The sequence below is a fragment of the Piliocolobus tephrosceles genome, chromosome 4, assembly GCF_002776525.5.
Source record: "Piliocolobus tephrosceles isolate RC106 chromosome 4, ASM277652v3, whole genome shotgun sequence".
Classification (NCBI taxonomy): domain Eukaryota; kingdom Metazoa; phylum Chordata; class Mammalia; order Primates; family Cercopithecidae; genus Piliocolobus; species Piliocolobus tephrosceles.
The window spans coordinates 117,641,224-117,668,336 of NC_045437.1; the positions used below are offsets into that span (position 1 = coordinate 117,641,224).

The following is a 27,113-nucleotide window of genomic DNA, read 5'->3' on the forward strand; positions in this document are numbered from 1 at the left end:
CATCATCACCAAAGTCCTTCAAGGTTGCCACACCTCTCCACACCCTCCTGCCCTCCTCTGCTCCCCCATCAGGGAACTGATGAGCCCACTTGAGCGCACTGTCTCACACCCCTGAGCGACCTGAGGCTGGAGACACGTCTTGTTCACGTCTGTCCCTGCCCCTCCCTGGCACTGAACCAACGCTGTTCGGTGAAAGAATGAATAAGAAATGAACAAACACATAGGAGCATGGGACAGTTAAATGTGCGTCAAAGGTAAGATTAAAAGCTTGAAACTTCTCAGGACAAGTACTTTCAACAGAAGCCCCTCTGGCAGAGCTGAATAATTAGGAAAAGGCCTGTAGGCAAAGCACAGCTTAAAGGCAAGAAACAGTTAGAAAAATAGAACAGAGCTAACCTAGCCGACAAACAATCCAGAACCCCAAAGCACTGACTGTGGAGTTTGGAGTTAGAGAAACCTGGCTTCCAAATCCTGAAGCCACCACCTACGGGCCATGCTGTGGTCTTGGCAAGGCCACTGTGTGTACAGCTGGGCAGGATGTCCCCTGCCCAAGGGCACCTGCAGAGGACAGGAGCAAGGGCTGCAATCCAGCCCAGGCTCAGCACAGGAGGTGTGAGGGCTACAGAGGGCTCCAGGGGCCCTCCTTTAAAAGAAGGAGGCTTTTAAAGTGATTCCCTCAGAGGTAGCAGAGAAGCGACCAGCAGCACCAGGCATCTGCAGCAGCTCTCTGAACCCCAGTTTCATCCTGCTAAGTGGAGCCAACGAGAGCAGCCACACTTCACAGGGTTGGGATGGCACTGTGACCTTTAGGACATTTTTTTTTTTTTTTTTTTTGAGACAGAATCTCACTCTGTCACCCAGGCTGGAATGCAATGGCATGATCTCAGCTCACTGCAACCTCCGCCTCCCGGGCTCAAGCAATTCTCCAGCCTCAGCCTCCCGAGTAGCTGGGATTACAGGCACCCGCAACCACACCCAGCTAATTCTTGTATTTTTTAGTAGAGATGGGGTTTCGCCATGTTGGCCAGACTCCTCTCGAACTCCTGACCTCAAGTAATCCGCCCACCTTGGCCTCCCAAAGTGCTGGGATTACAGGCATGAGCCACCGCACCTGGCTCCAGGACACTTTTTAATTTCTAATCTTTTAATGTCTAGTGCCTAGAACAATGCCTGGCACAGAGTAAGTGCTCTGTGCATCTGTCAAATGAATGAATGAACAAACCAAGGAGCTAATGTATTTGATAGGCACCCCCAATCCTTTTGCTTCCCTCACAGCAGCCTGTAAAGCAGGTCCCAACGCCATGGGCTCAGATGCTGGTGGGACCAAGAACTCTAGGAAACTCCCCCACTCTTCAGTCTGGAAGAAAACAGAAATGGGGGCAAGCTAATTCCAGGCTGGAATATGGCCTTTTCCGTCAGTTGGGAAGGGCGATAAGGAGGTGGCCATGGGAGTCGGGGGTAGGTGGGACAGGCCCCATTCACATGGAGCTCAAAGGTTCTGGCCCTGGTGGAATGCGGCTGGGTATGGGGCTGGGCCTAGGAGCAAAGTTCCTGAATGACCGGCTGGCTGGGCCGGGGCCTCGTCCCCTCTTGGGAACCAGCACGGCCAAGAGCAGTGTCTCATCAAAACAGGAAAAATCATAGAGGAAAAATGTGCATGTAAGGGGACTGGCATGCACAGGGAACGGCATGACCCAAGCACCAGGAGGAGGGAAGGGGCTGGGCCAGGTGCACAGGGGCATTTAGGGGAGCAGAGCCCTCCCCGGTAAGGGCGCCGATGACCACCCAGACCTGGGAGATCCCGGGAAGCTATGAAGGCAAGTCTGGACTAAGAAGGCCTCAAAATCACGTCCTCGGCACGGCTCCCCCAGCCACAGGCCTTGTAGCTTTTGACCACACAGAGCTTTTGACCTGGCATGACTGTCCAAAGTACTTCAGAAACAGTAACATGCTCTCCCCTGTGTTACCCACAGGGCAGGGAAGCATTGACTTTGGCCCCCAACACCTGGCTGGCAAGGGCCTCGGGATCTTGGGCAGGGCCCTCACAAGCTCCCAGCCCTGTTTTCTTTCTGTGGACAACAGGGGACAGCCACCTATGCCCGTGGGGGGGCTGGTAAGGTCAGCTGAGATGAAGAACTTGGGTCTGCCAGGTGCGCAGTAGGGCCTATGCTAACAGCCTTTTCCTCGCATTCTCAGAAGTGGCCTGGATTAGACTCAATCATCAGGGCTGGATGACAGCAGAGGACTCAGTGAGGGCCCCTCTGCCCCACCCCGAGTGTCTATGACTTTCTTCTGTGTCACCACCAGGATTCAGGACTAAGTGCAAATCATGAGTTGTTCCTCTAGCGTGTGACTAAAGAGGAAGGGCCTAGTGTGCGGATGTGCAGACCACCGCCCCCTTGCTCAGACACCGCCTGAAACTCCGAATGGCTCCACTCTTCCCTTCCCATTAAGAGTTTGTGAGGATCTGCTCACAACCATGTAAGGGCTGAAGCTTCTTAGGATAAACTCCTTACGGTGTTTTATGCAGCTTACATGGCCCAGCCAGCTGAGTCTTCCAGCCCTGGCACTCCCCAGCTCTCTGTCCTGCAGTCACTTCGGTCAGCCAACCTGTGACCTCCCACCTCAGGGCCTTTGCCCATGCTCTCCCTCCACCTGGGCCTCCCTGTCTCTCAGTGGCCCAGTGAACCCTAAGCACCTTTCAGACAGCTGTCAAATACCACTGCAGTCAGGTTCCCCCAGTCCCCTAGAAGACGCAGGCCTCACAGCCCCCTGCTTTTTTCCTTTGTAGTCTCATGTTAACTGAGAATTATACATTTAATTGGATGTTTAATTGCTGAAGCCCAAGACTCCATGAGGGCAGGGGCCATATCCCTGCCGTTCACCAGCGGGTCTCGCAGTGCCTAGCACAGTGACCAGTGTAAATATTTGTAAATGTGTCAGTGAGTGAACGTATGAATGAATGAGCAAATGAACAGCCTGGGGAGATGAAAAGTGAAAAGGAAGGCAAAGCAGAGAGCAGATGGGGAGACCAATTTTACTCCTCTCACTCCAGGAACCGTAACATAAGCTGTAAGACAAGAACCTGGGGAGGAAGCTGAGTTGCGTGTTAGAGGGGTGCCTGGGGTCCTGGGGCTACGCGGGACCCCAGGAGGAGGGGGTCCATGACCACGTGGCTATGGTTGAGCCCTTATTGGCAATTCATGTACACTAGTCTCATTTTGGCCTCACACAATGCTTGAGGGTGGGTGGGGGGCATCATTATTAGCCCATTGTTACAGATGAGGAAACTGAGTCCCAGGGTGATGAAGGACCTGCCCAAGGTCCCAAAGCCAGCAAAGGGTGGGGCCAGAGCTGTGACCGTTCATTGCTGCACACAAAGCAGTGAGTCCCAGGCTTAAGAGAAGTCTCCTAGCCCAGGCATGTCTGCAAGGAGGGAATGCATATTTATAAGCATCTCCTTGAAACTACTGGAGCAAAAACCATACTCCTCTAGTGAGGAAGGATGGTGCATGACAACGAATCGAACCATCCCAGGGACATCACCTGAGACCCTACCCCAGCCACGTCCAATGCCAAGCGTCTCAGCCCCATTCATTTCATCCTCACAATAGCCCTGTGAAGGAGTCACTAGCCCCATTTTACAAATGAGGAAACTGAAGCTTAAAGAACGTCCCATCCCTAATTTAAGATACATAAAAGATGGTAGCTAATCTCTTTACTGTGTTATTTTAATGAACTTCAGCATACATCATGTTCCTAAGGTCTACTGGTGGCCCTGGGGCCTCAACACTGTTTTTTTCAAAAAGCTCTTAAATCCCCCAACTGTGAATTTCTTGTGGTGGGGTTTTCAGGGACCCCAACCCTTGGCTACCCCAATGCTGTCTACACACCCGCAACATGCTTCAGGCATTGTGTACGCATGGCTTAATTATGTTTCGCACAACCCAGAGGCAGATTGCTGTTTCTCCACCTCATAAATGGGGGTACTGAGGGGCAAGGGTAGGAGCGCAAGGCTACAATTCAGTCTCAGGTTGGCCTCCACGTCTGTCTTTCATCTCCATGAAGGTCTGAATAAGGCATAGTCATCTCAGCAGGGAGAACCCTCCCCTCACAGCCTTTGGTAATCGTTCTAACCCAAACCAACAGACTTCAGTTCTCCTTCCTGCAAGCTGTAGGGAGCTTTTACATTCACCTGATTTTACTTTTCTTCCTGAGCAACACGCATGCTCAAGAACCTGCTAGGGCTCCCCAGTGCCTGAGGCAGCACATGCAGCCCCATCTCACCCGCCCATTGTATCCCCCTGCTCTTTCCCACCTCCCAGCCTCTCATTGGGCTGCAGAGTCGTTGGCTAGAATCCCTTCACCTCTACTGACTTCACTCCAACCCATCTCTCAAGTGTCCCTCCTCCAGCAAGCTCCCTGATTCAATCCCTGCCTGTATACATTCTGCCATTTGCTTCTTTTCCAGTCAAGCACTATTGCATACATGGCCTTGACTCCTCTCTGGCCTGCCGGACCAAACCCCACCTTTCCAACAGGGCTCTTGTAAGTTTCAAGTCCACGGGCCTGGGCCTGGTGTTCCAGTCTTGTCACAGCTTCTCCAGCCTGGCTGCCAGCCCAGTCTCTCCCTCCAGTCCAGCCTCTCACAGAAATGACATGCTGCCCACCCCTAGGGATGCAGGGATCACTGACAAGGCACGTGACTTCCTCCGGCCTCCAATGCTTCAGGGTCTTTCCTGCCAAGAGACCAAGCATTGAGTCACCAGTCCATTGTCTTTTTTTAATTGAATGGGATGTGACTTACGATTTAATAAGTGACATTTGATGAACTAAAGGTCAACATTTTCAAAACATCAAGTCGATGTGGAAAATGTGAATTAAAGAGGCCTCTTGGCAAGAAGACTGGACACCACAGGAGCTGGCAGCCAATGGCCCGGCCCCCACTGGGCTGCACCCGGGCCAGCCTCCGAAGCACAGGCTGAGTGGGCCACTCACAGGCCACACAGGATCCGGCTCCCCCACACAAGGCTTGGCCTCTGTGTGCTGAGGACAGGGCATACTCCTCGCCACGCCCGAAGGCTCTGCCTGCCTGGTGCATTCCCTCATTGGTGCACCATGTGCTGGATGGGCCTGGCTCCCTGCCCCAGCACCAAAGCAGCTCTGCTCCTCACTAAGGCCTGGAATTGAGCATCCTGGGGAGGATCTCCTTGCGCTCCGAGCTAAGACTGGATCAGAACATCCCCAGAGTTCCCTGGATATTCTTGCTGGGAAAACTCTCCATCCTCCAACTGTCCATCTTCCCTGTTTAAGTCTAAGTCCCATGTCAGTGGGTACCATGTCTGTGGGGTCGGCCGGATACCCTAGCCTCAGCGCACGGTGCAGCACATAGTAAACATGCAACAGACTCCTCTTACATGACTGAGTGAGCAAATGGGCCAGCAAGGTCCTGGTTAGGCCTGAGATTGTCTCAGCAGAAGGGCTGTGGGTAGAGCCCCTAGCAGAGAGGTATGGGGCGTGCAGCACCTGGGGACCGTGTTCTCTGGGTCCAGATCAGGTATGGGAGACAGGTAGGCATGCTTCTTCTCCCACCCCCACTGCTCTCCTGGAAACCAGTGTCATCGTTCCCACCCGGCAGTGTGTCCTGGTGTTCTGGGAAATGCCACTCCGGGGAGGTGGTAGGTGGTGCAGTGACCTGTGACACCCGAACCCACACCTACCCCTGTCCATTGGGGGAACACAGCCCAGGTAGCTCTCCGAAGGGGTCCATCTCAGGAGCCCCAGAGCCATGGTAGCTAAACACCCATGTGAATCCCAAGTGGCCCCTCAGCACAGCAAGGCCTCACTTAAGGTTGTCGGTAGGTTCTTGGAAACCATGACTTTGAGGGAAACAGCATAAGATGAAAAACAATTTCCCCACAGGCTAATGGATATAATCAAGAGTTAAGCTCCTCAGGCATATGTCTGGTCACAAAAACAACACCAAACTTCCAAATAAAGATCAAAACACTTCTACTATTAGACATCAAAATACATGTGAGCTGTACATACACTTAAGATTTGTCAAAACAAGTAAGATCACTGTTTACTCACTTATTCCAGTTCCAAGTCACGGGTGGCCAGAGCCCATCCCAGCTGCTCAGGAACAAGGCGGGAACCAGCCCTGGCCAGGACGCCCTCCCATCACAGGGCACACATACCCACACGCCCACACACCCCCTCCCATCACAGGGCATACATGCCCACACGCCCACATGCCCACACGCCCACACACTCACACATCTACACTGGGACCATGCGGACTTGCTGATAAACCTGACAGGCACAGGTTTGGGATGTGGGAGGAAACCAGGGGTAGATGGGTGGGGGTACCTGCAGAAGACCCACGCGGACGTGGGTAGAACGTGCAAACCCCACATAGACAGTGGCCCCAGCCAGGAAATAATTTTTTTCTCATCAATGTTTTATAACAAAACATTATTCGAGGGCCTGCTGTAGTTTCTTTTTTTTTGTTTTTTGAGACAGTCTCACTCTGTTGTCCAGGCTGAAGTGGAAGTGGCACGATCACAGCTCCCTGCAGCCTCAACCTCCCAGGCTCAAGTGATCCTCCCGCCTCAGCCTCCTGAGTAGCTGAGACCACAGGTGCAGGCCACCATACCCAGCTAATTATTTTTTTTGTAGAGATGGAGTCTCACTATGTTGCCCAGGCTGGTCTCGAACTCCTGGGCTCAGGCGATCCTCCTGTCTTGGTCTCCCAAAGTGCTGGGATTACAGGCGTGAGCCACCGTGCCCTGCCTGCTGTAGTTTTATCTCTAAAATGGGGGCAGAGCAACCCTGATTCACCATCCTGTGAAACTCCCACTTCAAAGGAGATGAGCAGATACACTACTGTCAATTATGCACATGCATATCTTTTTTGGTTGTTTCTGAAATTGCTTTTGTAGTAAATCCCATGTGGAATAACAGCAACAAATCACTTTACTGAACTCTCCAGGCACTCCACTATCCCAAGTGAGATAAACGAACTGATTACGGAATTTTCACCAGGACCTTCGGAGGTGGGCCCTACTCTCTCCAGCTCACAGCTGAGGAGGCTGAAGGAAGCCCAGGCAGCTGACTCTATTACCCCAACTGAGCAAACAGCAGGGCCAGAGCACACTCCCCGAACTGTAAGGCCCAAGGCTCCTGCTTCTGTTTCCCACTCTCCTGACATCGCAGCTCCTTGGAGAGGCTGCTTAGAACACCAAGGCCTGGGCCCTGATTCCCACATCCCATCCTCCAGGGTCGTGAGGGGGCAGACGGGAATCTGCATTTTAACCAGCACATTGCCCCCAGCCCCAGTTGTGCAGACTGACTCTGTGAGCCTCGAGTTTCTCATCTGTGAAATGGGCCACTCCTTCCCCACAGGGCTGCCGCGGGAATGGAGGCAGGGAAATGCGAAGTAGTCATTTGGAAAACAGCTGAGAGGTACCTGGCAGAAGGCTCCACTGAGGAAGATGCCTCTGGGTGGCCTGACCAGCTCCTCCACCTCCATCCCCACCACAGGAGCCCCTGCGGGTATGCAGGGATTTCTGAAAGCCAGCACCCAGCACAATGGGGGCTGCGGCCGGGGCTCCTGTGGCTGCTTCTACTGGAGGCAGGAGCGGACCCAGGAGCCGCTCACCAGTCACTGGGGCTGCTGGGGCCAGGGACATCATACCACATGGCATCCTGCACAATACCTTTCCAGGCAACAGCAGCATGTGGCAAACCACCTTGTGAGCCCACAGCAAAGGCAAGAACACGCAGTTTCACACATTTGCACACATACCTACTCGTACACACAGGCGCTTCTTGGACAAACAGGGTGACTTTCCCCAGAGATTCTCTCCCTTGGCCAAACCCACATGCCCTCTCTCCTCTGGGCTATTACTGCCAGGGAGCTTAGATGAGGTGAAGATTCCAAAAGGACAGCTGTAACACCGTCACCCATGGGGCCAGAGTCCTGTGTGGGACCTGTGTCAAGGTCCACACATTGAAATACCTGTGCAGACCAAACAGTCAACACAGCCACATGTGCTGAGCACGTCCATGGCTGAGTGCCATGCTGAGTGATGTACACGTTATCTCACTGACACTCTACTGTCCCCCGGGAGGAAGGTACCATTACCATCCCCGCTGATGACACAGTAAGTTGTTGGCAAGTCAAGACAGGCTTCAAGTAGGAGAGCTGAGGTTCAGACACAAGAGGAAGACCCTGCTCATTTACTATTCAACATGTTTTTTAAAAAAGGACTCTCAGTGTTCTTGGCCCTAAAGACCTGGCAGTGAACAAGGCTGAGCTGGTCTCTGTTCTCATGTCACTGACGGCCTAGTGAGGGGCTCTGGAGATCAAGCTCTTAATCACTGGTCTCTACTATTTCCCAAAGGCCAGTGGCCCCTTTCAAAAGGGAGACTTCCCTGCCTGGGTCCCTGGCATCCACTGTCAGCATGAAGCCCACTAAGAAGACCGTATGAGGAAGCGTCTGAGTGAGAGCCAGACCTCTCTGATTCACATCAGCCAGCAGAAACCAGCTCCTGCAGGCTAATAAGCACCTGGGCAGACCCTGCTCGGGTTTTGGAAAACGAAAAGCTGCCTCTGGGACTCACTCTTTTCAACTCTATCCATTCCCAAGGCTATCGGGGGTGGCCTTGATGGTGTCTTTAAGCACAGGGCCCAAAGTGGGGGCACAAAAAATGCAACACTGACACTCCCTCCTAACCAAATGATGGCAATGCACCTGGCAATGCACCCGATGCTTTGGTGGTCTCGTGCCGGCTGGCTCACCTACTGGCAGGCGGAGGCCTGATTACAGTCAGAGCCTGGGATTTCTAGACACAGGCCAATCTCTCCAGGAACCTTTAGGAAGACATCTCTTAAAGAAGATCTCGGGCAAATCTCCTACTTGGGATGGACTCATATGAGCTGCTGACATGAGTGGGATGCTAACCATGTGTCGGGGCGCTTGCACTAACAACCCGTTACTCTTGTTTTGCAAATGAGAAAAAGCGGCACAGACAAGTCAGTGACTGGCCCAAGGAGCCAGTAAGTGCAGCCCTTTTACCCAGGGAGCCTGTCTTGGGCACGCAGACTCTAACAGCCATCTCCTCACTAGGTGGAATTAAGTCAGTCACACTGGAAGACCGTCCTCATGTCTGAGAGAGGTCCCCAGGCACCTGAAGCCCCTGAGGTGACCAGAGCCCCACTCCCTGGCTAGTCCCTGCAACCTGATCCTGCCTCTCACATCTTGTGCTTTAAGGTCCAAGAGGTCTGCCCAGCAACAGCCCTGGGCTGCCATGTGGCCACTGAGGTCCATTTTTCCAGATGCATTGGAAATCCAACTTTTTTATATTTTATTTTTTATTGAAACAGAGTCTTGGTCTGTCACCCAGGCTGGAGTGCAGTGGCACAATCTCGGCTCCCCACAACCTCCACCTCCAGGGTTAGAGCGGTTCTCCGGTCTCAGCCTCCTGAGTAGCTGGGACTACTGGTGCACGCCACCACACCCGGCTAATTTTTGTATTTTTAGCAGAGACAGGTCTCATCATATTGCTCAGGCTGGTCTTGAACACCTGACCTCCGGTGATCCGCCTGCCTCGGCCTCCCAAAGTGCTGGGAATACAGATGTGAGCCACTGCGCTGGCTTTTTAATTTATTTTTAGAGATGGAGTCTCGCTCCGTTGCCCAGGTTGGAGTACAGTGGTGCAATCTTGGCTCACTGCAATTTCCGTCTCCCGGGTTCAAGTGATTTTTGTGCCTCAGCCTCCTGAGTAGCTGGGATTACATGCACATGCCATCACACCCGGCTAATTTTTGTATTTTTAGTAGAGATGGAGTTTCATCATGTTGGCCAGGCTGGTCTCGAGCGCCCAGCCTCAAGTGATCTGCCCGCCTCAGCCTCCTAAAGTGCTGGGATTACAAGTGTGAGCCACTGTGCCTGGCTGGAAATCCAAATTTTTATGTGAAATATTTTCATTCAAAAATGCTGGCATAAAATTCAATTTTTTTAAATTAAAAGGGCCAAATAATCACATTTGTGGGCAAAACTCAACCTCTGATGCCACCAGTTTGCACTCTCCGCTTTAGAAGACCAAATGTGTCAGGAAGTTTCATAAATGCAGGAAGAAAAGAGGGGCCCCACACCGAAATAAGACCTAGGGCTATATGAGGCTCTTGTTAACTCCACACAGCAACCGCTTGGGGTCAGGGTTAATTCCCCATTTGTAGATCAGAAAACAGACTCAGAGAGGTGAAGTGAGCTGCCCAAGGACACACAGCGAGTGGGTGGGAGCACCAGGACCAGCACCCAGGTCCACCAGACTCCAAAGCCCTAGGCCTCTCCGCACTACACTGTGCCCACCTCCCTCTACTCCCCTGAGCCCTCAGCCCAGCTGTCCCAGGTCTGCCTGGCAGCATGGAACAGTGCCTCTAGAACAGCCAAATCCCCGGTGGCTGACTCGTCATGCTCCGGTGAGTGTGGGGCAGGCGGAGGCCCAAGCAGGGTGACGTGCCTGTGTGGCTCCACTGTGAGGGGCCTGGCCCAGGGTGGGGTGGGGCGCGGCAGGGAGGAGGCAGGTAGGCAAACCTTCTCATGCCCTCCTTTGACTCAGGGTTAACTCAGCTCTGACCAATCACCTGGCTTCGAGTGCGACCCAGTTTTGCAGCTTGGCCAACGGAAGCCGAACTGGGGAAAGTCAGGCAGGCCCGAAAGGTGGAACCAGCTCCTGCCACCTGGCTTGCTGGGTACATCAGGGTGACAGTGAACCCATCCCGGGACCCCTCCAGCCTCTGTATTTACTAATTCTAATCAGCCCAGGACTTTGACACACACCCAACACTAGATCAGATCACTCCACCTCGGTTCTCTCACCTGTAAAATGAGACAAATAAAAGCCCCAACTTCATGGGTAAGAACTGAAGAAGATGATATTTATAGTCTGTAGCACTGCTCCTGATACCCTAGAGATGCTCAGTGAATGTTTTTCCTTCTACTATCACCACCTACCCACCCCCGTTGCCCTGCAAATGTCTAGCACTGGCAGCTTCCTTCCTCCCTGACTTCCAGAAACAAGTTGAGTGCAGACAGCGTGGGTGAGGTCTTGTGCTAGGCACCAGGACAGACAGGAGACCCACAGCTGCTGTCACTGAGGGTATGTGAGGACCTAACATTCACCAAGATACATATGACTCCTGCCATCAGCTGGAAAAGGTATGGGATTCCAATTCAGAAGAGCTGTGTTCCCGCAGGTGTGACCCCTAACTCTCAACCCCCCGAAGCCTCAGCTCCTCATGTGCAGAGAAAACAATGCTCCCTAATGCACACATAGCTTCAAAGGTTTCCTGAAGTCTTAGACCCATCACTCGCTTTTGTGATGGTCATTACTAGGTTAACAAAGATTTGTGGTACCCAGTTCCAGAGTTACACTGCGAACATAATGGGGGAACCGTTATTCAGGGTCTCCTCAGCTTGCCTGACCCTAAGAATCACTGAGGACACTGGTGAAAATGCAGATTCCCAGGCCACCTGAATCCGACTCTCTTGGATCCACACAGGGCCCCAGGTGATAAGGCAAACCAGCCAGTTTGCTAGAGAGAGCACAGTTGCTCAACTCAAAAACAGGCAACTAAGATTTCCAGGGTTAGGTGCTCTAACTGAAAGCTTCACTTTCTGGGGGTCAGAAAGTAGAGCTAGGGCTTGGGTCTGTGACTTTGCCAGAGGTATGACCCTGAGCCAGGTCTGCAACTTCTCTGGGTCTCCATTTCCTCAAAATGGGAATAATTACAATGAATCCTAATGCCCAGGCAGGAGTGAAGGTGGAATGTCAGGTGTCTTCTCCCTCCCGACTGTCTGACTCCTGTTCTGGGGACTAACATGGCTTCAAGCAAGGGGAGGTGGCATGTGGTGGCCTCCCATCAGGACAGGTAGTGGGCCACTCACCCCTCCTTCAGGCAGGGCCTCAGTAATGTCTGACTTCCCAATTCCTCGGGACTCAGTCAAAATAAATTCTTTCAGATGCGCTTAGGAGAAAACTAGAAACATTTTCCAAACACAAAGGGATATGGCAATGAAGTCCTCCATCCTTGCGGAGGTGAACCCCTCTGCCACACTGCAGGAGGGTCTCAGCTGGACCCTTCCTCCCTGTCTCTCTACTTCATTCAATCAATATTTACTGACCACCCACCAGGATCCAGTGATGAACAAATAGATATGGCCCCTGCTCTCGAGAGCTTAGGCTCCATCAAGGCAGACAGACACGACAAACCGCGTAAACAAATCACTGCAACCATGCTAATTGTGCCAAGTGATCTGAAGGACCTGTCTAGGCGTCATAGAAAGGTGCGGCCAGAAAAGGAGTGGCAAGTGACCCAGCTTAGGTTGAAGAGGCGGTCTGGGAAGATCTTCTTTTGAGGAAGAGTACTAGTCAGCCAAGCTAATCCAGTTAGCTCCTTCTCTGTAAACTCTCTATCACCGCATCTACTTTTCCTTCCTCCTCAGCACTCATCACAACGGAAAATAACCACCTGTGCAATGATTTGTTCCCTGCTGTTCCGCCCATCTTCCCCAACAGCCTGGAATCATCAGGAAGGTGGAAACAGTGTCTGTCTTATTTTCCGCAGAATCCCTCCAATAAATTTTTGATGGAGGGAAAAAAGGAATGAACCCCACTTCCCTGGTGGTTAAATGACATCAGATCTCACCGTGAGAAGTTATTTCCTGTTCAGCTCTCTTTTGAGTATGCTCAGAATATCAACAAGAAAGTCTCAGGGTAGTACTACTATGTCTTCAACATCTCCTCTCTCTAGCACTTGCTAATATCTTCTTTTTTTTTGTTTGAGACGGAGTCTCGCTCTGTCACCCAGGCTGGAGTGCAGTGGTGTGATCTCGGCTCACTGCAAGCTCCGCCTCCCAGGTTCACACCATTCTCCTGCCTCAGCCTCCCGAGTAGCTGGGACTACAGGCGACCGCCACCAAGCCTGGCTAATTTTTTTTATATTTTTAGTAGTGACGGGGTTTCACCGTGTTGGGATGGTCTCGATCTCCTGACCTCGTGATCCGCCCCCCCTCGGCCTCCCAAAGTGCTGGGATTACAGGCATGAGCCACTGCTGCCCGGCCCGCTAATATCTCCTTTTTAACAGACCCAGCAACTTCACCAGGTGCCAGAAGCTAGTGAGAACAAAACACATTGCAATTATTCGTATCAATTTACAGCAGATGATGTTGCTTTTCCATTTTCAAAGATGTTCTAAGGTCACCTTTCAGCAATAAAAGTGTTAGGTTCAAAAAATGATTAATTCAAAGATTAACACATGTGGCCGGGGGCAGTGGTGCATGCCTGTAATCCCAGCACTTCGGGAGGCTGAGGCGGGTGGATCATGAGATAAAGAGATGGAGACAATCCTGGCCAACATGGCAAAACCCTGTCTGTACTAAAAATACAAAAATTAGCTGGGTGTGGTGGTGTGCACCTATAGTCCCAGCTACGCGGGAGGCTGAGGCAGAAGAACCCGGGAGGCAGGGGTTGCAGCGAGCCGCGATCACGCCACTGCACTCCAGCCTGGCAACAGAGCAAGACTCTCTCTCAAAACAATAACAATAACAAATATATATATATGTGTGTGTGTATATATATATATCTCACACATGCTGTTTAGGAATCTGCCAAAAATTATGATGATAGTAGCAGAATAGTGGAAGGGTGAAAAACACTGACTTCAGTTACCATGGTAGAGACATGCTTATTAATGTGCTCATGAAAGCCCTTACTTTCCTCGTCCCCTGGGCTCACTGCTAGACTGTATTTGCTGACCTCTCCTGCAGTTAGGTGTGACCAGGTCTCTGAGTTCTGGACAAAGGAGTGTGAGCAGAAGTGATGGCCCCACATCTTGACCTGCCACCCAATTGTCCCCATCCTCCTTTCTCTCCCCACCACTGCCAGGCCAAGGAGAGGATCCAGCACACCCCAGAGGAGGACAGAGCCAGAAGACGGAAGGAGTCAAGGCCTCTGAGTACCCAGGGGGAGCGGAGCACCCCATCTTCTGCTGGGACTTCACGAGCAGTCATCAAGTCCCAGCATAAGTTACACTGAGCAAAAAATAAATGCATGTTGCATTACAACACTGAGATTTGCAGGTTTTTTACAGGAATTAGCTGACTTACGCTAACACAAAGGAGGCATCTCTAGTCCAATTTCCTACTCGTCCATAAATCTTCTCTGACAGCCTGGATATCCTGGTGTTTTTTTCTGTAACGAATAGATACCAAGCACCTAACAGATGCCAGGCACAGTTCTAACGGCTTTTCAGAGACAAACTTATGTAGTCCTCACGGCAGTCAAGAGTCACCTCCTGAATCTACAGCAATGAGCTCCAGACAGGCCCACCACACGTAAAGGGCCTAAAAGACCCTGGGTCAAGTCTCACGCTCACCTCTTAAAACACTTCCCTGTGCCAGGAGAAACCTTCCTAGTCCTTTGAAGGTTACTCTTATGACATGGTTCCTATAGTTCTTCTTATTGGCTCTTCTTACAAAGGGCACAGGGCATAACCCAAAGACTGTGGAGTGGGGGCCCAGACCAGCTGCAACCCTAGCTCTGCCCTCTCCTGACTCAGAGCCAAGACAGTTCCTCCCACCCTGCAGGTGTGTGATGATGGTGAAATGAGGTCAGAACTGTAAACCGCCTGACCTCAGCCTGTCACAAGGGGCAGGCCGGGCAGGACAATGGGTTCTTACAAGCTCCTGCTCCTGCCCCATCTTACGCTGCTGGGCTCAGAAGTGAGTCGAAGTACCCAGTGCTGGGCGCCCTGCACAGACAGCGCAGAAAGAGGCACTGTTAAGTCACGTAGCATCACGCAGGGATTTTAGATGCTGGCAGTCAGTCCACACGCCTCCAGGAGGGTCAGTTTACAGGAAAGGAGGGTGTGGGGCGTTGCGGGAGGGGGAGAAAGACCACCAACCCAAATGAGGACTTAACCAGGTACTGAAGGCCGACATCACCAGAGAGGTCAAGTGCATGCCATGGACCCCCATGAGATGTGCTGGGAAGGGGACTTCACCTCTGGGGATGCTTCCCCAAAACCATAACCCTGTCCAATCAGGAAGAAACATCAGACACACCCAGGCTGGGGACATTCTACAGGATGCCTGGACTATCTTCCTCAAGGCTGCCAAGGTCATAGAAAACAGGGACCGACTGAGAAACTACTCCCACCCAGAGGAGCCTGGGGACACACGGGCTCTGAATGCAAATGTGGGACCTTGGATGGGATCCTGGGGTGCCACGAGGACATCAGGGGAAAATGGGCAAAATCCAAATAAAGCGCAGAGTTTAGAGAATATTCATGAGCAAAGGTCAGCTTCTTAGTGGTGAGAATGTGGTAATGGAAGGTGGGGACCCTCACGGAATGGATGTAGGGTGTCTGTACTAGCTTTGCAGCTTTGCTGTAAATCTCAACTATTCCAAAATAAAAAGTGTATTTAGTTAAAAGAGAGAAGCAAAATACCAGAATTAAAGCTTGAGTTGAATTAAATCATGAGTTGAAGAGCTGGGATTGTCTGTTTGGCTCAGCACTATGTCCCCAGTTTCTAGAATGATACCTGGCACGCAGGCCTTCAATCCATGTGTTCAACCAACAGATGACTCTATGGCCCAGCCTGCTCCTGGTCTGTGGACAAGGGACCTGGGGACTGGTCAGAGCGTCCTCCGGCAAGATGACCAGCCCTGCCTGCTGCCCACAGGCAGTGCTGCATTTCCTCCTGACTCCCCCGGCAGGGGCTCAGCATAATCTCTTGCCCACAGATGCACAGGGTGGTAGGAAATGGTCACCAGGCCTGGAACCAGGGCCCCCAAGGCTTCGACTTCTACAGTGCGTTGCTCCCAAGGCAACCGACCGTAAACACAACTGAGTAGATGGGGGGTATCCATGGAGGGGCTGCAAGAAAATCAAGGCAACCCTCCCCTCCTGGGGTGTGAAACTGGCTAAGAAAGCCAGCTTCAGCCTAGAGACAGGCACTTGGGTCTTAGCTGTGTCACCCGCTGTTTGTGATACCTCTGCGTCCTCCTCAGGAAAATGGGAATGGGAAACGGCTCCTACCTGACTTGAGGATGGACTGAGGGAATCCAAGAAAAGCCTTTAGTCTAGCACTCGATAAGTAGGGACGATTGTGGGCTCTACTGCTGTCACAGCATAGCCCTGGGAAGTCACCTGACAGACCCCCCCGGGGGCTGAAGATATTGAAGGATCTGCAGAAAGGGTGTGTCATTCTAAAGGGACCTGGGCCGGCCCTCGGACCAGCAAAGAGGCCAGCAGGTCCAGTGGCAGGGGCCGGTGGTGCCATTCCTGCACCATCAGAGGAGGAGAGCCCCAGCTGACATCTGAAGTAATCAAGGTCCTAGGGTCAGGCCAGGTCCAGGGTGGGACGGGGCTTAGTGTGGGATGGGCCCCCGAGACTGCCTGTGCCCAAAGCAATTGACTTGTGAGTCCCTCACTACTCTGCCTCCAGCCTCAAGTCCATGCCCACTCATCAGGCCACCTCCCAGGAACCCAAGGTCCTGCCCACCCTGAGCTTGTCCTGGTCACACTGCCATGTGCGACACAGAGGCAGCACCCTGCCTGTCACAGGCCATCATCAGCCCTCAGAAGGATTTGTTTGGTGTTTAACAGAAATAAAATTGGAATCGGGGCCAACCATTTCACACAATTTATCAGATTTTCACTGTCTCTTGAAAATCAGGGCATCTGTAGGCAGTAAGCAACAGAGCTGCAGGACAGCTGTCCCTTCCCTACAGGGCCTTGCGCTCCAGGTGGCCACGGCCCACATCTTGCCCAATCACCTACTGAGGTACCTGCTGATACATGGGGGTGCCTGAGTGTGTGACCCTCTGGCCCCTTTTTCCCTTACCATAGATTGGTGTTTGACGTCTATGGCCGTGTGGGTACCACAAAGGGAGATGGGTCTAACTCTGGGTCTGACCATCCCAGGTGTTCCCATGTGATCGCATCTGTGCCCTGCAAACCCCGGAGGCCCTGGTTTTACCACGTCTACCTACCAGAAGACCCACCACTGACACCTATCACGGCTCAGCAAGGTGCACAGGACTGTGCCGCCAGGAAAGGCAGAGGAGGGAAATGTCTTCCCGCCTCCAAGTACACTTGTCTCACATTCCACATGAGCTCATCTCACCCTCGCAAAATCCCTGCAAAGAAAGTATGAACATCCTACTTTGCAAATGAGGAAAACTGAGGCTTGCAGAGGCAAAGTGTCTTGTCCTGGGCCCCGCAGCTGGTAAACACTGAGGAAGGGATTTCAATCCAGAGAGCTCTGTCAAATGAGTGCAATGTGAGGGTCAGTTCCAAAGGCACTTGACAGCGTTCCCCAGGGGACCTGTGGTCAGTCCCCAGAGGGGTGTGCAAGGTAGAAGCCCATTTGGAAAGGGTGGCCAGGGTTGGACCGCTACATACAACTTTCCCCTGAAGACTTGAAGACACTTTCTGCATACCATGAACACACTCTTGGACCCTGCAAGACATCAACACAGCCAAATATCACCAGGGTTTCCCAAAGTTCTCAAAGGATACTCTACGTAAATTCTATGTCGGTAACTCCTGGTGTGAAAGTTGGAGGGGAGAGAAGATCTAGTGAAGAATAATAAAAATCAACAGGAAGAAAAATCAGCAAGGCAGGATAGCACCGTGCGAGGTGCCAGGCTCTGGGATGCCAGCCCCGCACCTCAGCAGCTGTGTGTCCCGGGCCATTCCCATTCCAGCTCCGTGCCTTGGCTTCCCATTTAAGAACTGAATTAATAAAGAAAACATTTGCAAACCATATACCTGATAAGGGGCTAATATCCAGAATATGTAAGCACCTCCTTAAACTCAGGGGCAAAAATAAACCCCTATTTTATTTTATTTTATTTTTGAGACGGAGTTTCACTCTGTCACCCAGGCTGGAGTGCAGTTGCACAATCTCAGCTCACAGCAACCTCTGCCTCCTGGAGGTTCAAGCAGTTCTCCTGCCTCAGTCTCCCAAGTAGCTGGGACTACAGGTGCATGCCACCACGCCCAGCTAATTTTTGTATTTTTAGTAGAGATGTGGTTTCTCCATGTTGGCCAGGTTGGTCTCGAACTCCTGACCTCAGGTGATCCACCCACCCTGGCCTCCCAAAGTGCTGGGATTACAGGCATAAGTCCCCATGCCTGGGCAAAAAAACCCCCAATTTTAAAAAGCACAAAAAAATGTGAATGGATAGTTCTCAAAACAAGACATATAAACGGCCAAGATCTTGAAAAGATGCTCAAAATCCCTATTCATCAGGGAAATGCAAATAAAAATCACAATGAAATAGCACCTCCATACCTGTTAGGATGGCTATTACCAGAAAAACAAAAGACGTGTTGGCAAGATGTGGGGAGAAGGAACCCTTGTACACCGTTGGTGGGAAGGTAAGATAGTGCAGCCACTATGGAAAACAGGAGGAAGATTTCTCAACAAATCAAAAATAGAGCTACCATAGGATCCAGCAGTCCCACTTTTGGGTATTTATCCAAAAGAACTGAAATCAGGATCTCAATGACATCTGCACTCCCATGCTCACTGCAGCATTATTCATAACTGCCAAGATGTGGAAACAACCTAAATGTCTATTAATGGACAAATTAACAAAGGAAATATGGTATATATACACCCTGAAATATTACTCAGCCTTAAAAAAGGAAATTCTGTCATTTGTGACACCACTGATGAACCTGGTGGACATTATGTCATGTGAAATAAGGCAGACACAGAATGACAAATACTGCATGATTCCACTTACATGAAGTATCTAAAACAGGCAAATATGGCGAAACCCCACCTCCACTAAAAATACAAAATTAGCTGGGCATGATGGTACATGCCTGTAATCCCAGCTACTTGGGAGTCTGAGACAGGAGAATTGCTTGAACCCGGGAGGCGGAGGTTGCAGTGAGCCGAGATTGCACCATTGCACTCCAGCCTGAGCAATAAGAACGAATTTGTCTCAAAAAAGAGGGTGCTCTGATGTTAGGTATTCTTACCACACAAAAAGTAACCAAATTAATGGTGTGACTACAGCATGACAGCATGAGATGTGAGGGGTGATTGAGACGGAGCTGTCCTGTATCTGGATGGTGGTGGTGGTTACATGGTAAGTCTTAAATTTCATAGAACAGTGCACAAACACACATTAATTTTATCATATGCTAACTTTAAAAATAAAACAAAGAAAATAAATCATGAATCATTGTGTCTGTCTGTAAGGCCAGTGTGATTTTATAAGTCCAATGACATGCCTAGCCCAGTGCTCAAGACATTACAAGCTGAAGGGCAGTAAGGCATTGCTAATAAGATAAGCATTACTTCTCCTCCAAAGATATTCAAGACCCAGACCAGAATCTGGGAAAGGAAAGCTAATGTACAGAGGGGCTATCACAACGCCAGTCCTTAGTACATCAGGGACATCCGGGTCCTCTGACTATACTAACTGTAATTACAGCCAGGCCTCTCATCTCGAATAGGGTTCCCACCTTTTGGAGAAACAGAATGGTTTGTCCATTTCAAGCGGATCTTCCTTCCTGTGTAGCTGTGCTGCCTGGCAGGTGCCAGGAGGAAGGCTAATTGTCAAGGGCATAAGGATTACACTGTCAGATGCACGAGCTGTGACCCAGTATTTCTGAGGGTCGGTTTCCCTGGACATAAAACAGGAAGGATCATGCCCACTCAGAGGAAGAGGAGGTATCTGTAAAAGGCCCCATATGTCCCCTGGCTCTTGGCTGTACAGGGAACCCTGAGTTCACCCTGCCTTTCCCGTGGGTCAAGATTTTTTTTTAAAACAAATACAGCCAAGCGTTGGAGGTTTTTTTCCTGTCCTGTACTTTTCCCATATACATAATCAATGTAATTAAGTTAATAGACCTAAAAGTTAAAGTTGACAACAGACAATTAAGCTAATTGCCACTTCCTTAAAGGATCAATTAGGGCTATGTTTCCCAAACTGTGTTTTGAGAAATGGTACTAGCCACTCCATAAACAACAGGGCATCTGAGACTATACATGTGGCAATGCTGGGCCGAACCAAATAGCTCTGGTTCGTTCGTGCTGGACTCTTCAGAGCCCTTAGTGAGGCAGCCAGTGTGGCATGGAGGGACACAGACTGGCAGACACTGAATCAAATCAATCATACAGACCAGGGCTTTATACATTTTAATGAATACATGAATCACCTGGGGATCTTGTTAAAATACAGATTCAGATTCCAGGTGGGCATTGAGATTCTCCACTTCCAACAAGCTCCGAGGTGCTGCTGAAGCTGGCATCTGGGACCGCACTTTGAAGAGCAAGGATATTAGTAGAAAGTTACGGCCCCTTACTGTCCACTTTACTGGTGGGGTAACAGATTTGCCGACGGTCATGCAGGAGTGATGGGTGGGACCGGAACTCCATGCCCCAGCCTCCCGAGGCAAGGCTTTCCACCGCCAACGACCTGGCTTCCCTGGTGCTCTCAGCACTGCTTCCTATTGGTTCTCCCAATTCAGGGCGATTCTCCTCAGTCTTGGCTGTGCATTAGAATCACATGAGAGACTTTAATGTACAGCCAGGGTTGAGACTCACTAATTTAGATGTACCGGGTAAGCCTCACCCCAAACGCCCTCTTCACACCCTGCCTGTCTCTCCCACGCCTGATGAAAACTGGCTAGGAGTAACTCCAAATAAAATATGAAAGGATTACCAGATGGGGAATGCAACTTAACCAGGACACAGCTGACTAAAGCCCTGTCTCCTGCTACTACAGCACCATAGTCAGGAATCCAAACTGCCTTGGGAGGAGAGGACATTCCATCTTATTCCATATCCCAGCAAGCAGGTAAACATGATGCTCTAAGCTGGAAAACCCCAGCGGCCAGCACGGGAGAACTGAGCCCCTCGAGCGTGATGCCATTAGCTGGTGTAAGGGTCTTTAAAGACCATTTCAGAATCAGGTGTCAGGCTACATGAGGCTGGGGGGGAAAAGTTGATGGCTTTAAGCTTCTTAATGAGCACTGCTGGGTGAGGATTAGTGAAGAGAAATCCAATGAATCCAATTAGAAGAGTTCTCAGTTCTCTCTGAATTTAGTGAATGGAGAAGAGAAAGCCTTAGAGATGAACCTACAGGACACAGTGGAGCTCCGATGCCAAAAGGCAGTGTTCCAATCCCAGCTCCAGGAACAGGAACGACCGTGTTTCCGAACTCTGACGCACCTCCACTGGCTCATCTGTAAAGTGGGGTGACAACAGTGCCTGCCTTGTGGGACTGTGGGGAATTAAATGGGCTGATACAGTAAGATCCTCACAACAGTGCCTGGCACTAGCAAATGTTCAATAAACACGAAATACTGACCTTTTCACATAATTTTCTCTCTGGTAGAATTTTTATTTTCTTTTTGCCCTGATTTTTAAGCCTGTGTGTGTGTGTGTGTGTGTGTTTTGAGACAGGGTCTTGCTCTGTTACCCAGTGTGGAATGCAATGGCATGAACCTGGCTCACTGAAGCCTCCACCTCCTGGGCTCAAGTGATCCTTCCACCTCAGCCTCCCAAGAAGCTGAGACCACAGGTGCACACCACCATGCCCAGCTATTTTTTTTTTCATAGAGATGGGGTCTTGCTATGTTGGCCAGCTTGGTCCTGAACTCCTGCAATCCTCAAGCAATCCTCCCCCCTCGCCTCAGCCTCCCAAAGTGCTGGGATTACAAGTGTGAGCCTGGCCTACACTTTTTTTTTTTTTTTTCTTTGAGACAAGAGTCTCGCTCTGTCAGCCAGGCTGGAGTACAGAGGCAAGATCTCAGCCCACTGCAACCTCCGCCTCCCGGGTTTAAGCAATTCTCCTGCCTCAACCTCCTGAGTAGCTGGGATTACAGGCGTGTGCCACCACACCCGGCTAATTTTTGTAGTTTTAGTAGAGACAGGGTTTTATCCTGTTGGCCAGGCTGGTCTCGAACTCCTGACCTCAGGTAATCCACCTGCCTTAGCCTCCCAAAGTGCTGGGATTACAGGCATGAGCCACAGCACCCGGCCCCTATTTATATTTTTTAAAACTTGCTGTAAAGTATATGTTCTTGTCAGCTTCCTTGGAATTCTTTCTGGAAGAAACAACAAAGTAGAAATACAGGCATTCATGTTAGCTACTCTCTGTTGAATGTTAACTCTGTGCTCAGAGGCCCCTGTGGTAGCTGGGGCTTAGCTTGGTGTAGGAACTGATGGGGCTACCAGGGTCCCATTCCTTATTGGGGCCTAAGGAATTAAGACTGGGCCAGGTGCAGTGGCTCATGCCTGTGATCCTAGCACTTTGGGAGGCTAAGGAAGAAGGATTACTTGAGGCCAGGAGTTCAAGAACAACTTGGCCAACATAGTGAGACCCCATCTCTATATAATTTTTTTAAAAAAAGAAATTCACACTGGATTCTCAGAGCAATGAGACCCATTTGAAGGCTGAAATCAGGACATGAAAATATCAGATCAACTTTGGAAAGCTCACTAGGAGTCCTGCGGAGGTCTGGGCTATCCCGGAGGGGGAGAGACCACTCGGAAGGCCAGAGTGAAAAGTGGTAGAGGCCAAACCAAGGCCCTGCAGCAGGGCCAGCCCATCAGGGCCGCAGGACCCGTGCAGGCACACAGGATTACACACTCAGAGGGGTCCACGCTTGGCTGAATGCTCTGCTGCTGCCGTCCTGAAATTCTTAATACTTTTTCAAAAAGGGACTCCACATTTTCATTTTGCACTGGGCCCCACAAATTATGGGCCTGATCCTGCACTGCAGGGACATCACACTTGCCCCTACATCTACTCTACCAGGTGAGGCAGCGAAGTTTACATCCCCTCCTTAAAATGAAGAAATGGAGGCTCCGGGAGGGGAAGCCAATGGTCCCAGGGCGCATCTGGTCAGTGCCAGTACAGAGGCACCTCCCAGGTCTTGAGGTTTCAACGTGGGGGCTATCACTGTGGGACAGCAGCCACCTGCACCTCCCGGAAAGCAGTGCTCAAGCACCACTGCGCCTGGGTACAGGGCTTCCGGATGCCGTTATCTTCCCTCCTCACCCACCCTGGGCTGGTGTGCAGGAGGCAGCAGGTGCTACTGGCCCCAGGCCAGCCGGAACTGGGAACAACACACACGGATGTGGGTCACAAGGTCAGTTCCACAACTGCAACATCCAGCCATTAGCGAAACACTTTAACAAGAGCAAAGCAAACACAATAAATCATTGAAAGCTCAGCCTCCCTCCCCTGCGCTCTGCCTCCTTCCTTAACCCCAAAAACAATCTAGAAAGGGCAGATTCAAGGGTGGAGAGGGGAGATTTCTCCACTAATGGCTGAAAATCTGCCCACTGAAGCTGGCATATCAAGTCACGCCATGTCTATGGCTTCCTTGACAGATTTCAAGAGGCATCTCCAAGGATCAACTTTGGCTCAAGCACAGTTCTAGGTGCTAGAGATGCAACCTTGAAGAAGCCAGATTTTTATCCTGCCCTCAGGAGCTCATGTACTAATGGGAGGAAGAGAGAAGCAGCATGATAATTAAGTGAATTATATAGTGTGTTGGAGATGATGGGTGCTTAAATAAAATGACACAAATAAGTATGGCGGCCAAAATGGATGGGGCGCTTACTCTGTGTCTAAATGCTTTCCGCACCGCCTCATTCTGAAACTGTTCTACTTAGGTAGGTACTCTACTCATTCCCATTTCACAGACAGGACAACACAGAACTCAGTTGCACCAGGCTCTACAGGCAGTAAGAAAATCAGAAACATCTGTAGGGAAGGGCAAGAGTGCACTATTTTTTCTGCTTCTGACTTTAAGAAGAGGAACATGAGCAGGAAGACTGGTTTTCTCCCTGGTCTTGAACTGGAGGAGGAGGTCTAATCATGGTATAACCCTCTCCACTCCGCACAATTCTTAAAAGAGCTGACAGATGGTGGGCCCCTCCGAACTCTCCCTTTTCTCCCAGATCTAAGGCTTTGGAGCTAACAGCACCGAGTTCAAATCCCAGCTCCACCAGTTCATGCACTGCATGGCCAGAGCAAACGGCTTCCACTCGGTGGAGTTCCCCTCTCCTTTGATTTAAAATGAAGATTAAAACTCCCTCTCTCAGGTGACAAGGGAATCGATGTCTGTACCCCAAAGTATGTGTACAGTGGTAGATCCTCCTTGCGTGCCAGTTCACGCACACCCCCACTCCTGGGACCCCATCAAGCCCTCTTCCCTTCTCTCAGAATGCAAAGAGAGCCAGACCACACGCCACCCACTTCCCCAAGGTGGGGCCTGTGGCAGAGGGCTGAGCATGGAGTGGACACTTGATGAATGTACACTGAAGAGGAGGAAGGCACATGGGGATGGTAGAACCTTCTGTAGAACCCACGTCCTGGAGCCTTGTAGTTCACAGAGCTTAAAGAGTACAGGTTTGCTGGGCACACATGGCTCATCCTCCAAGGTGCAAATGTGAAGCACTGAATCCATTCTCACCATCCTGCAGCGAGCCCAAGCCCTGGGGGTATTTCCTAGTTAAGCTGGGCCCCCTGGCATCTGGGCACTCAGGGACCTGAAGTGTGCCAAGGGAGCCCCAGACTAGCCAGCTTCTCAGAGCTGAGTGTTTCTCTCTTTAAATATCAATGCCCGATACAGGCCCCTTCCAAGGCCAAAGGCTAGAGCTGGCCTCACCCATTTTCCTTACTTCCCTTACCTGCCCCCCAAGCCACCAATCAAGGAGCACATGGTTGGGAGCCATGTGTGACCTGAGACCCAAGTCTACCTTTCCCATTTAGCACCCATAAAGTCCAAGATAAGGCCCTCATCCCTGGAGCCTCATTTCCTCCTCAGAAAGATGGAAGGGTGAGGTGTAGGGAGAAAGGATTAAAAGATCAAAAACATCAATTTCCCCAACAAGCTCAAAATCACCAGAACCTCACCTCACAGGGGTGAGGGAGGAGGGGGCAGGAATCTCTATGGTCCGCCTGGGAAAGGGGAGGCTTTGTGGAACCAGGAATTGATGTGCCGACCACAGCTCTTATGATGCTATTAGGACTGGCCTTGAATTCCATCAGAGGGGCCTTCCTTGTTCAAAACTGCCTGGGTCGGCTAGCCTCAGGGCCGCCTGGCAGGGGCAATAAGCTGGCAAACATTTGCTAACTGGTATCAGTGACCAGGACAGGCCGGAAAACCATGTCAGCCAATCAACAGGTCCAAGGCCGGTGTCCTCTTTGGGCTGAAACCCCAATATATCCCATGCTATGGTGGTCACGGCAGGCTAAGGGCCTTTCTCTCTGGGTAGACTATCACTTTACACTGCCTTCACACATAAGAGGAGGGGTAGAAATACCTCCTGTGGCACAGGCATCTTAGTCACTCTTTTGTGGATATGGAAAGCCCCTCCTGGAGAACACCCCCATCCACTAATGCCCTATTTCTGAGCTCTAAATTATGCCAGACTCTGTTAAGGGTGTTTCATGCACTTAGGCGTCACAGCGGAGACCTTATTTTTAGCCCCAATTTGCAGGTGGTGAAACTGAGAACGCTCAGAGACTTGCTGAGGTCAGTCAGCCGAGCAGCGACAAGTTCTGAACCCAGAGCCCTTGCCCCTAACTTCTAGAATATACCAGGCTGTTCAGTAGAAAGGGCAGAGCCAGGATTCTAATCCAGCTCCTCCCTGCATTAAAGCCCTGCTCTTTTCCCAGCCAAAAAACCAAGTGTGGCTACCTCAGGCCAGAACATCCCTTGGGACTCCACACCTCAAAGGAACCTCTGGTGGAGATCTCTTCCCCCGCAGGCTTCCAGAATGCCCCGTGCAACCTAGACCATGAGGCAGCTGGACCCCACAAAGGGCCCATTGTGGTGACTGCAGAAAGCCAAGGCCAGACCCCGGTGGCCCTTCTGCAGAGCCCTGCCCAAGGCGCCTCCTCCCCTTCCCATGGTGCCCCCACACCCAGAGGACAGGGCTAGGGGCTGAGGGGGGCCGGGGGAGGGGCGGGGGTAGGCCTCTAGAACTGCCCGGCCTGGGGGAGCCTCAGGCTACAGAAACCTAAAACCTTCCAGCTGCCGGCAGGCTGCAGGGGGCCCCAGGCCCCTCTGGGCTCATTCCAGGTGCCCTGCCCCACCTGTCAGCTGGGGTGGGGTCCACCAAGGAGTCTCCGTAGAGGGAGGAGAGGGATGCTGGGGTGTAAGGGCTGTTCCCATCTTGGGGGAGGGAGGAAATCTCTTTCCGAGTGTGGGGGAGGGGAATGCAAGGTATCAGGGCAGGCTGGGGAGGGGGCTCGGCGGAGGGAAGGTGGGTGGATTTGTCTCTCTCTGCACGAGGGGGCCTCCGAGGCTCTGGCTTGGCTTCGTGTGCGGCAGGGGGCTCGCCTGGGGTCCCTAGGGGCCTGCCGAGGCATGCACAGGGCGGGGAGCCGCTTTTGCAGACAGGGCGGGAAGGGTCCGCGGCGTGCCGGGGCGCTCCCTCTGCCCGCGAAGGAAACTCCCGAGTGGCCGGGGTCGCCACACTCACCTCCTGAAGTCAAAGGGCATCGTGCCGCCGCCGCCAGGGGTGGGAGCGCTGCAGGCCAGGCGGGCCACGGCGCCGCGTGGGTCCGAGCCCGCTGCCAACGCCTCCTCCGGCCGCCCCGCCCCCGCCGGCCGTCCCCCTGACACTCGCCACTCGCCACTCGCCTCCTGCTGTCGGGAAGTGACGCTCCGCGCAGCCCATTGGGCGCCGCCCGCCCGGCCGCCCCTTCCGCCACCCGGTTAAAGGGGCCTGCGGGCCGGCAGGGAAGGGGCGGAGAGTCGAGGCTGTCGGAAGGGAAGGGAGTGCACGAACGACTTCAGTACTCGTTCCTTCAAGCCTCCCGCTTAGATTTCTTCTCCGTCTCTTTGGATGACCTCGGACAAATTCTCTGCTTCTCCGAGCGCCGTTTTTCGCATTTGTAAACAGTTTCACTGAAGCTGTGATTGAGTGGGGGGTGATACAGACTTTGGCCGTGCACAGCGTCTAGCTCTGAGTGAGGGCCTAATACTGTTGGGGAAGGGAAGAGGTCGAGCATCCTAGACTAATAAGGTGGACCCACCTCTGCCCCT

At 51.7% G+C, this 27,113-nt stretch overlaps 1 protein-coding gene across 2 annotated transcripts in view; it reads right to left on the minus strand.

The window, feature by feature from the left end:
* ERGIC1 (endoplasmic reticulum-golgi intermediate compartment 1) overlaps positions 1-26,752 on the minus strand; it is a 119,669-nt gene extending 92,917 nt beyond the window's left edge. Inside the window, exon 1 of one of the 2 annotated variants that reach the window (XM_023218948.1) lies at positions 26,548-26,752. In XM_023218948.1, the coding sequence (XP_023074716.1) occupies positions 26,548-26,567 (20 nt within the window). In that variant the 5' untranslated portion in view covers positions 26,568-26,752. The remainder of the gene's footprint in view (positions 1-26,547) is intronic. The other variant, XM_023218949.3, reaches the window with a different exon arrangement.
* Between the last annotated feature and the right edge of the window lie 361 nt (positions 26,753-27,113).